Source organism: Psittacula echo, assembly GCF_963264785.1.
Source record: "Psittacula echo genome assembly, chromosome: 5".
Lineage (NCBI taxonomy): Eukaryota > Metazoa > Chordata > Aves > Psittaciformes > Psittacidae > Psittacula > Psittacula echo.
In genome coordinates, this window is record NC_137739.1 from 5,388,627 (window position 1) to 5,400,481 (window position 11,855).

Consider the following 11,855-nt stretch of genomic DNA (forward strand, 5'->3'; position numbering starts at 1 on the left):
CCAAGACAGGAGACAGCAAGGAAAACCAGAAGCGTCTTGACGCAGTTTGAGAAGGTTGCCAGCTACAAGGCTGGCACTTCTTGCTGCAGAATAGAACCTTTACTAGTGTCCTGTTGGATTGGTAATATGGTCATAAAATCAACAGCTTTTCTGCAGACTGTTAAATTAACAGCCAGTGGCACACACTGTCTCTGATGTACTCTTTAAGGACTTACATGGAGTTGGTTTGCAGATCTGTAAGGGGAACTGTCACTACCAAACTTCAAGTCAATCTGAAGTGATTCTGATGTCGTTCACCATGGGTGCAGAGGCAAAACATAGGGGGTGAAAAGAAAAAAGGCCTTGTATGCAAGAAGGGTATGGTGGAAGTACAGGCACCACCTTTAACTTCCCAGGCTTCCTTTGCTTGCCCCATCACTTGTGTCCCCTGCTGTCCTGTTGCCTTCATATTGATGAGGTGTGTAAAATGCAACACAGCAGCTATGTGCACAAGAAGTAACAGCTTAATCCTCCTTTATTGAGGAGGGAAATGAAGCTGGATTGAATAAGAAAGAACTTGGGGGCTACTTTTCAAACACGAAGTGATGCTGACAAACTCACTCATTCTGGGAGGAATAAAAAAAGGCCAGGTTGGATAAAGCTTAGAGCAACCTGGTCTAATGGAAGATGTCCCTGCTCGTGGCAGGGGATTGGAGCCAGATGATCTTTAAGCTCCCTTCCAGCTCAGTCCATTCTGTGATTCTATGGAAAGTCATGTGGTTGCATGTGTATAGAGAGGCAATCTGCAGAGATTCCATTAGCATCAGTTTGGCCAAGGTGCACCAGTGAACCATGTACGTCTTAGAATAAGGGATGGTTAATACAGGGATTACTTTTGCTTGCTTGAGTGCTCGTTTCGTCTTGAAGCTGACAACAGAGCTGTGGGGAGCTCTGAATCTGAGTCCTTATGCTTGGCATACCTGCAGCTTCAGTTATTTCCTCCTTGAACCAGAGTATCTCTGAGAAGTATGTTCTAGCTGTTTGTTTCTTTCTGCATCTCTATCTTCTCCCCTCTCCTCCTCCTCCTCCCCGTTGATGAGTCTCGAGGGGAGAAAGAAATCAGTTTTGGAGTGCTCTTCCTCCAGCAGCCCTCTTGCACTCTTGCACACACAATCACAACTAACAATGGGGCTCATTGGTGGAGCAGGCCAGGCAGCAAGAGATTGATGAGAGATTGTAGGCCTCTGTTAACTCCTCATTCTTGTTAATTGCAAGTTATATTTAGCTTTCAATTTGCCTGTGTGGTTGTTGGAAACTTGATTTCTGCTTAGCTCTGGAAGCACCGGCTGCACTGTGTGAGCACAACGCCTTCCTGACGGATCATTGCGCTGGGATTCCTGGAAAGGTCAGCAAGGACCCATCTTGGGTTGCACTAATCAGCTCTAAAACATGAGCTGTTCAGCAATCTGTGGTGTTACAGCCGCAAATCCTGTATTTAAACTTCCTACGCATCATTTAATTTCAGCTGTTGTAGCAGCCTGTTTCATGGTAGGACCTAACTTTTAATTCTTGATGCTGTCTATTACACTGGAACAAGTTACCCAGAGAAGCTGCAGCTGCCCCATCCCCGGCAGTGTTCAAGGCCAGGTTGAATGGGGCTTGCAGCAACCTGGTCTAGTGGAAGATGTCCCTGCCCAAGGCAGGGGGTTGGAACTGGATGAGCTTTAAGGTCCCTTCCAACCCAAACCAGTCTGGGATTCTTCATCTTATTCTGCTCTTTCTCATGCATTGTGGGAGGACACAATTCCTCTCTTGCTGCATGTGCTTCACTTAACAATTGCCTATACCCTAGTGCAGGGTAGGGTTTTTCCCTTCTTTCGTACCTGTCACCTCAAGGACAGTAGAGATTTAACAGAGGGGTTTCTTTTTTCTGCTGAATTTCTGAGCAAAACATTGCTGCTCCAAGACTTCAGGGACGGGGCTGAAGCCTTGTTCCAACTGAGCAAAGTCAGTGCTCGTTTCCCACCCTTATGGGGTGGATGATGCTCCTGCCAATGTCATTAGGCTGATGTGAGGATAAATAGACTGTGCTGATGTGGAACATAGAGGAGCTTTGGGCTGGGGAATACACTCCCCTGTTACCTGTCTGTCTGGCACAATACCTGTTTTCGGTGTGTTGGCACCACTTGCTTCTATTCCCTGCCATGCCTGTGATTCCCTGCCATGCCTGTGAGTTTGCCAGGGAAGACCCAGTCATGCAGGTAATTAATGCTGCTGATGATGGAGAATTATTCCAGTGGCTGAGTCTTTCCTGACTAGCAGGAGGATGGTATGCGTAGAGCTCTCTGAAAGGTCAGAGAGTTGTCTTGCTGATAGGTGCATCCTCTCTCTTGGAGTCAGTGATGTGTTACTGTGAGGCAGATGGATAACCCACCGCTTCACAAAAGCAGGCCTGTTTTGGGCAGGAAATGTGAGGTTGGTTCACAGGTGCCATTTGAGGTTCAGGTTGTCCCCCTGCAATCTCCTGTTTGCTGTGAGTTACCATTCACAGACTTCCACAGGAGTCTGAGGAGCTTCTCAAAATGTTCTGTGATGGGGAAGCTGTATGTGAGCAGATTGAAGACGTGTGGTGCCGAGGGCCTGGAGCAGCACGGCTACTCTTTTCCTTTTCTGTGAGTACCCACCACCTTCACCTGGTATTAAATCTCTTCAATTTGTTCAATTTATGCATTTAGTCTGATAGTTTCAAAAGGTGTTCTACTTACAGCCTGTGTGATCAGCGCTCTTGAAGGAAAAGGTGATGCCTTTGAGTCTGGGCAATGGGGGAATACCGAGGCCTCAGCCTTGGTATTTTGCAAAGCAGCTTTTGATGCACGTTTGTTGCTTCCCTGGCTGCTCTGTGGTGACTTTGCAGAGCCATGTCAGCACACCACAGTTCTGCTGGTTGCTTGTGTATGGTTGTGTTCAAAGCTGCACATAAAAAGGAATGGAAATTGCTGGAGGATTTTATCCGTTTGCAAGGGAGAAATCTTGAGTTTCTGGGTACTCCACATCTCTGCCATCTTCCCAGGCAGTTAGTTCCACAGTCTGTCTTTGGACATGAGGATGAGGGTACAGGCTATCTCTCTTGCCTTAGGACAGTTCTGGACCTCTGTGCTTGCGTTGGTCTGCTCCAAGGCGAGCATGCTCAGCCACAGCAAGACTGTCATGGTATCCTCTTTGTGCCATCCTTATGTGACAAATGGTGTCATAGACTTCAGCAATCCTTGTGGCCCTTTCCTCCACTTTTGACTCCTCATAGACATCCCTGAAGCCTCTTATTAGCTGCCTGTGAGGACTGCTTGGTGGTGCGGGGAGCACTCATTGAAGCATTGCCAAGGTACTTCAAGATAGCTTTTGGAGCACTCCGTCACTTTTTCCCTGTGTGTTCCAGAAACAGGTTTGTGAGAAGACCTCTGGGAAAAGCGGTTAGCTCCAGGAAACAGCTCTGAGGTGAGATGCAGCTGGCAACATCCAGCAAAGCACTCGCCAGCTGTGAGTGCCCCAGGTCATAGCAGCACAGCTCAGCCTGCACAAAGCCACCAGTGAGAGCGAGTGGCAGCTGCTCCCTCTCTTCCTTCTCAAGTAAGCAGCGTTTTGTTTAAACACAAACATAATTAGGACTTATCTCTTGCTCTGGGAGTTGTAGCTACTACCCGTGCTTGACTGGGGCAAAAGATTTCCTAAGCTCCAGGGAGGGAAGAGGGGTGTGTGTTTGTGCCTATTAAAAACCTGTTCACAAAGAAGGAGACACAGCAGAAGATTCTGGCATGGTTTTGGGACATCTGCTGCCTCCATCTGAAGAGTGGATCTGGGCTTATATCAAGGTCTTCTCCTCTTATTTGCTGTGAATATAAATGCCTATGTGTGCCCTCATCTAGGATTTCAGAGTTGAAAGTTGTCAGCATAAATTTAGTTTGGTTAACTCCCCCTTTCCCACAAGGCTTGGCAGGGAAGTGGGGACGGATGTCGGGGGGGAATAGTGAGAAGCAGAGAATGGAGTCTCATGGTCACAGGTTGCCTTTGGTAGCCACCATCAGAGTGAGACAGATGGGATCTCACAGCTTTGTGCTCCTCTGTCATCTTTGTATTGCTTCCACGTTTCAAAGCCTAACTGCTCAGTTACCACATGGCTCTTAACCATGAACTGGCTTGCCAGTTTGAGATAACAGCCCATATTTCAAAGCTTGTTAGGCAGCTCTTCTTCATGGGACCCCAGTCTCTGCTGTGTTTGGGTGTTCCCTGAGACCTTTACCCAAACAGGTCTCTTACATTTTCTTTTTTGAGAAACCACTTGTAGGAAAGCAGAACTAACAACCACTGTGAGTGTACCTTCTGCTTTGCTCCAAGGCATCCCATCTCTGTTTGGAGGCAGTTATTGCTGGAGAGGGTTGGGAGCACATCAACCATTCAGTCATGGCATTTCTTGAAGATATGATGCACTTCACAGCATCGGAGAGTCTTAAGCACGAGGTGCCACACAGGCTCTCCAGATCATAACAGGTGCTGGCAGTGATGCAATATCAATCTGTTAATGCTGGTGTCCTTGTCATGGGGCTGAATCTGTAGAGCAATGACAGAATGCAGGAGTACACTGAAAATCCTTCTGGAGAGCTTTGTTAGGGCTGCTGTGATTCTGGTGAGTCTTGTTCTATGCTACAGAACAACAGTTTTTGCAGCTCAGCTCTTCACGTTATGCTTAACAAGGATACAGATTAATGTTAGGATTTAATATCAGATGAACTGTCTTTATTCATCTACATGGTGAAAAACCCTTCCCTCTTCTCACCTTTGCTTCAGACAAACAAGTACACGAATGATCCTAACTCCACACACACAAAACATTCATTCTGCCGCTTGTGTCAGTGATAAGAGGAGGTAACTTAGGACTATTTTAGGACTTTGGATTTAATGTATTTCCTTTTTGCCAATTGCATGAGAACACCCTTTGAGTAAGCAGTGCAGAAAGGTATTTTATGTTAGGTCCATCTTATAAGGATTCATAGCTAAATCATGTTACTGCTTTCTCCTCCATGGGGGAAGCAGGCAATTGGAGGATGGCGGATGGCCTCCAGCTTTGGTAAATCCAGGATTATCTTTTGATGGAATCTCTAGCTTCCAGAAGAAGACATGCCTGTCTGCCTGTATCTGGGAGAGAATATATCAAACTGAGACTTAAAAACTTTAATTTCCTCCTAATCTGTATTCAGTTTGAGCTGGAGGAGTTCAAAATTCAGTTTCAGCCTGGAGAAGAGAAGGCTGCATGGAGACCTCAGAGCAGCCTTCCGGTATCTGAAGGGGGCCTATAGGGATGCTGGGGAGGGACTATTCATCAGGGACTGCAGTGACAGGACAAGGGGTAACGGGTTAAAACTTAAACAGGGGAAGCTTAGATTGGATATAAGGAAGAAATTCTTTCCTGCTAGGGTGGTGAGGCACTGGAATGGGTTGCCCAGGGAGGTTGTGAATGCTCCATCCTTGGCGGTGTTCAAGGCCAGGTTGGACAGAGCCTTGGGTGCCATGGTTTAGTGTGAGGTGTCCCTGCCCATGGCAGGGGGGTTGGAACTGAGTGATTTTAAGGTCCTTTCCAACCCTAACTATTCTATGATTCTATGAAGTAGGTAGCTGATAACAGTGGATCTATCTCAACCCTGTTCTGTGACATAAATTTCAACCTTAAACCAAAGCGTTTGTCTTAGTGGAAGGCTCTGGAGAGTGTTTCATGTGTTGGCCGTCACTTTGCATTTCTGGGATGTATCTGACTCTGGACTGGGGACTGTCTGCAGATGATTTTTGTATAAATCAGATGGTGGAAGAGGTACATGCAGAGCGAGGTGGGGGTTTATAATCACGGTGGTGCATTCGGTGACTAGTTCTCCTGCCACATGCAATGTAGCTGTGATGAATCTGCAGCAAGGGTTACCAGTCAGCTGTTGTTTTGTTGGTGCCTGCCAAAGCTCTTGTGTTCCTGGGTGTTGAAAAGGCTCAGGTGGCAGTTGCACAATGGCCCAGAGGTTTTGGACACGTGTGTAAACATCTGTCCATTGCTGTACTTCCCAGGAGGTTGTCAGACATCTGTGCATGTCTCAGGCACGAATCTCACTGTGTCATCCTAGGAAAGCACAGGAGATGTCCTTGGCTTTTTGGCATCGTCACTACAGCCCGAAGTTGTTTTTCTTCATATAATTCCATTAGAGTGATAACAGTTTCAAGTCGGAACAGAAAAAGACCTGATGAGAGGACTATTCTGTAAGTAGGGAAGATGGACGGAGTGGAAGCAGTAACTAGCAAGGTAATAGACGGTGATGGATCTATAATCTCTGAGGCTGCTGTAAGCAGTAAATTCCTAAATAGTGTCCTTTCAGCGTTAACCTATTTATTTGCAAAGTGCTAAATTTAATTTTCCTTAGTCTGCAGGAAAGCAGCATCACAGGAATAAACCTTTAGCCCAGCCAAGAAGCTGTGCCAAAATGCTTGTCCCAGCATTTCCATTTCCTCTTTGCTCTGCACAGAGCATTAGGGCTGTGTGCCCCAGCACGTTATCTCTCAGGTGTGCTGGTGTCACGAGGCTGGAGTCAATGCTGCTGCAAGGTGGCATGTGTCCTCGTCTGGAGCCTTTTCAGAAGGGGAGACTTAATAGCCACAGGTTCAGTAAAACCACCTGAACTCTTTCATGGCACATGAAAGCATGTGAGGGAGCTAAGACTGCACGTACTGATGATGCTCTGTTTGCCCTGTAGATACAGGACTGCAGTGTTAAAGGCTCTCAGCTCAGAATAACTTCAGGAGTTGAACAGCACATAAAAGTCCATGTGTTCTGAAACCTCCACAAAGCCACATCTTGGGGAAGAAAAGCAGTGAGTTTTCCTGTGAGCAGCCAGTGTTCTGCACCTTCACCTTGTAAAGTTTCAGTGAATGTGGTGAAAAGTAGGTTCCGTGTGTTGCTGCTTGTTCCTGGTAGTACTGTGCTGGTGACATACACAGTGTGCATTCTTCGGGAGCCAGCAAAGACGTTTTCCCCCAAAATTCACTGTTTAGTAGAGCTTTTGGAAACTTTGATAAAATATCTCAGGAGCAAATGTAGCGTCTGAATCCAGGCTTTGAGTGAGCAGTCAGTGTTCCTGTAGTTGTCGTGACCCCAATGAGGTGCCATGTGGGCTGTCACTAACCCTGTTGCTTCAGAGAATAATTGGTTCTCAGTTTCACAGCTTTGCTATTTTCCTGCCTGCAGAGAATTCTGGCACAGTTTCTCACATTCCTCTTTGTCCTTTCTTATCCCCACCACGGATGCACAAGCAGCTCTGCCTTGGTTGGGAATATCCTGCCAGTGCTACCTGGGGTTCCTACCATGTTCTCAGCCTGTTGCTGACAGGTGAGTGGAAAGATGCTAATTCCAAGGATGGAGGAGTTTGCTATCTTTATTCTTGGTTCAGGGTTTAGCTGGGTTTTACTCAGTAAAGTGTCATGGAAAAGGCAGGCTTATTTTATGTGTTTATTCTATTTTGCCAATTTTTAGCACATTAGGAATGACATCTCTATCTCTAAGCTTAAATCCAGCCACTGCTCCTCATTCTGTAATCTAAATCTGGAGGGTTCTGACCTCCTCAGCTCCATGTGCTGCTCAGAGCTCTGATTTCCCTCCTCTCACTTTTGCTTTAAAATAAATAACAACAGTGCCAGGAATGGAGAATCACAAAGGCTTTCTTCCTGCTTTGTCCCTTGGTGTGGAGCTGGTGGGCGGGGTAGCTTCACTGCAGCCCCAGAAAAGACCTTCTGGAACTGATATTGAATTTGCAGTGGGGGATCTCTGTTTTACTGGGATGGGGTGAAACTGCTCCGCAGGAGTTGGTGCTGTGTGACCTGGCAGCCTTTCCTCACCAGATCACAAGTTTCTTGTGTCTTGCTCTTTCTGCTCCTAGGCATAGGTGCAAATGAGAAGATGGACATTTCATTGTGAGTTAAGGTGTCTTTGTCCAAGGACCTTTCTCTGCTATTCTTTCATTTCAAGCACAATGTCATAGAAAACTTCATTAGCCACACCAGAAGTTTGCCAGCCAACAGTCAGCTTTCCAAGTGAGTGATAGATGTACAGTGGTGATTAATACTGACATTTATTGGAGGTTTTCCCTTACCCAATGGATCATGTAGAAAGCCCTGAGCCTTGGAAGAACCTGAGGTTTGCTCTCTACACTAAACCGAGCACTGGTAAAGCATTAAACTCAAATGCTTTACCCACGGAAGCAGAACTTGATCGACTTAAAGCCACATTTCCCTACCAGATTTTCCCCCTTGAGCTAAGTCTGTGGGGAGGTTTCTCATGAGCAGGCAGCATACCAAAGGCCTTCAAGCTGCAGAGGGGTATCTCCAGCTTGCTTGAGCTGCTTCTACCACTCAGGGACTGAAATTTTAATCATTGAATCAATTTTTCAGAAACCAAATTGCAAAACTGTACCCTCAGTGGTATTAATAATGAATGCAGGGAAGAGAGTCCTTAAAGCAGAAGGAAGGGCTAGGAAATTTGGGGTTGGGGAATGAACTTCTGGGGAGAGGTACTATTTTGAAGAGATAACGTATGGGTTGTATTTCCTTGTCCTTAGGCCTTTCTGCTTGTCTTGCCCATGCTTTGTCCAATAGAGTCCTCTTTGTTCCTGTCTGAGGCATCTTTCAAACACTTTTTCCTCCCTGCTTATCTTCTCCTGGAGTTTCTTTTCCAGCCAGGTCTGTACACACACGATCCCACTCTTTACCTCCAAAGCAGCCCTCTGAAGCATGCAGGAGCTTTGGTTGTATCGTGCAGAGCAAAGCAGCAGGCTGCAGGGTTCACCTGCTCTGCCAGATGTAAAGGAGAGGAGGCCTGAACTGCAGCCAAGAAGCCAGAGCTTTCTCCCTCGCTTTTGGCTCCTTCCTCCCTCTCTCAAAGACCATGCAGACTTAGGGGTTTTTTCCTAATTAAAAGTATTATATACCAGAAGATTAATTAGAAATGAAAGTCATTTTTTTTCCCCTCCCTTTGTGTCAGTGGAAAAGGCCTGTGCCAGGCGACTGCCAGAGGGAGCTGGGATTTCTCCCTTTAATGGGTTCCAGGCAATTTGCCTCTGGCCAGCTCTCTTATAAATAATGAATGTTTGCACAGATTTCCCCAATTCTCAGGCAGCGCAGGTGGTCGTTTCAACCATCCCAAACAAATCTGGAAGCAGCAGGGTGTTCCCATCCTTGGTCACCACATGAAAGGGACAATTCCTCACATCTCCCTCCCTTCCTCATTGCATGCAGCATGAAGACCACCTATGGGTATGGATTTGTATCTTTATTTATTTGAAATCCCATCGAGCAAACACAACTGTGCTCTGCCATTCCTCCTCTGTGTCACACAGTGCTACCTGCAAAGCCAGCACGGGCATGCTTCATCAGGGACTAGAGTGATAGGACAAGGAGTATTGGTTTTAAACTTAAACAGGGGAAGTTCATGTTGGATATAAGGAAGAAGTTCTTTACTGTGGGGGTGGTGAGGCACTGGCACAGGTTGCCCAGAGAAGCTGTGGCTGCCCCATCCCTGGCAGTGTTCAAGGCCAGGTTGGACAGAGCCTTGGGTAACATGATCTAGTGTGAGGCATCCCTGCCCACGGGAGGGGGTTGGAACTGGATGATCTTAAGGTCCTTTCCAGTCCAAACCATTCTGTGATTCTGTGTGCAGTGGATGGGCACATTTGTATAAGCAGGAGGTCTCCTCCTGGTCAGATGGGCTGATGTTCTCAAAAGCACGTAGCGTTGTTCCCAGCAGACAAGACTTAAGCCTAAGTGCACATGTATGTGCAGGACATTGCTAGGGCCTTTGTGCTCCCCTCCAAGGCTCACAGTAAGAGGATGATTCTTTGAATTGTTATATTAATCTTCAGAAATGAGGCTTCGGTTCACTGGGTGCTCCACAGAGACCAGCCTAAAGGAGAAATCCTCTCCCCAAAGGAAACCATTCTTGAGTTAAAAGCACCCGAGAGGGATTTAGGCGGCAAAGGGACTTTAAAGCTGCCATGATGCAGGGGTGAATTTCAGCCTGGAGGTGGATGACACAGCCTGAGGGGTTCTGTTCATATCGCGCCACTTGCCCCGTTTATTTCCTTTACGTTAGGATTGAAGCGGTGCCTGCAGGAAGATGAAGGTGAAGGTCCCCAGCTGCAGAGAGCTCCTGTGGTCATCAGCCACCTGGTTCAGCGGGAGCCTGGGGATTGCTCCAAGAACCTTTCCTGTGGCTCTAAATACAGCAGCTAATGACACCTTCCACTCAGCAGGAAGAAAACAGAATTACTAAACTTGCAATTTGGCACAGTGGGAGTGTGAGTTTGTCCTGCCAGGTTCTTGTTGCTATATATCTCCAAGACTTTTCTTTTTTTTTTTTCCCTTTTTCTTTTCTTTTTTTCTTCCAAGCAGGTGGAATCAGGGGGTTCATTTTAAGGACTCATTATGTGATGGAAGGCACAGCCCCAAAAGGAAAGGTCTCTGCTTATAACTCATCTAGCATAAAAAGGAGAATGTGCAAGCTGCCTGGGAAATGCCACATGTCTCGGCCTTATGAGTAATGTGTAGTGATGTCTTATTAGGAGCCACATTCCCAGCATGGTGTTGAAGGAGATGTATATATTTCCATATCATTTTAATCATTTTGACTTATGATTTAACTTTGTGCTAGGCAGGCTGCACAGAGGTTCCAGGAGAATACAGGTTTAGATGGCTTTGGGGGCAAAAGAAAGAAGATGACTGAAGGCAAGGTTAGAAATAGCTGAACATTTCCAGTTGAGCAAGTTTTACAGTCATGTGCTGTGATAATTGAAGGTTTGCTGTTAAATGCTACAAATCTGTACTGGGGAAGAAAATGTGTCCCCATGTTAGAGATTGCTGCAGTCTTTGGTCTGAGGAGGGAGAGTGCTTTTAGGTCAAGAGGTGCTGTTTGAAAGGAAATGTGAGGAGCAATAATGACAGTTTAGGAAGGCCTGGTTCTTTTTGGGCAAGGGTATGTTTTGTGGAGGGGGCATTCATCTCCAAGCGTTGTGAAAGCTCATCCTGAAGATGTGTGAAAAATTCAGATGAATCTCTCCAGCAATGCTGGGAGTGGACAGTGCTGATCTGAGCTTGCCCTAGTGCTGGTGACAGAGGTGAATGCTATAGACGTGAATCTATCTGCCTTTCTAGTTACCCTTCTACACCTCCATATGCTGTTGCCCGAGTTCTAGCACTGGGAAAGGAAAGAGGAAATTATCACTGACTCAGACTAGTGAGATGTGCTCAAAAGCTAATTTCTGCAACCAGCGCCAGAGTGCTTAGAGCAAGTGAACATGTGGTTTCTGGAGCAGTGACTTGCTTTAATGTTCTTATCAACTGTTTTGCAGTCTTTGTTAAAAGAGGTCAAGGCTCATCCCTCTGGGTGGGGACTTCTTGAGCACAGTACTTATTATTAGGGCAGTCCCATATCTTGTAATTAGGGATGTAACTCCCATCTCTGTAGAGAGCCAGGCTGTAATCTGAGTACCATTTAAGAGTTTCATGAGGTGAATTATGCAAGGATGGATTGAGCAATAGAATGAATTTCAACAGAGATCCCTTGCCTGGAGCCCTGCAGGTGTGTCAGAGGAGATATTAAAGGTAAATACCTTCCCTCATCTTTCCTCCCTTTCTTTTCCATCGTAAGTAAGGAGAACCACATTGTTCTGAGTACCACATAGTAGTGATGCTCTGATGACTTGCGGCCTGGTTGTTTGAAAGGTTACCTCATCTCCTTATGTCTGCTATGGCAGCTGGGAGAAGAATCTTATTTCTTTTCCTGTCTGACACTAAAGATTTTTGCC

General features: G+C 46.3%; 1 protein-coding gene across 3 annotated transcripts in view; it reads left to right on the forward strand.

The window, feature by feature from the left end:
* MAD1L1 (mitotic arrest deficient 1 like 1) overlaps window positions 1-10,760 on the forward strand; it is a 296,765-nt gene extending 286,005 nt beyond the window's left edge. For all 3 annotated transcript variants that reach the window (XM_080617371.1, XM_080617370.1, XM_080617372.1), the window contains 2 exons: window positions 7,318-7,390; window positions 10,145-10,760. In XM_080617371.1, the coding sequence (XP_080473497.1) occupies window positions 7,318-7,390; window positions 10,145-10,284 (213 nt within the window). In that variant the 3' untranslated portion in view covers window positions 10,285-10,760. The remainder of the gene's footprint in view (window positions 1-7,317; window positions 7,391-10,144) is intronic.
* Window positions 10,761-11,855: the final 1,095 nt, after the last annotated feature.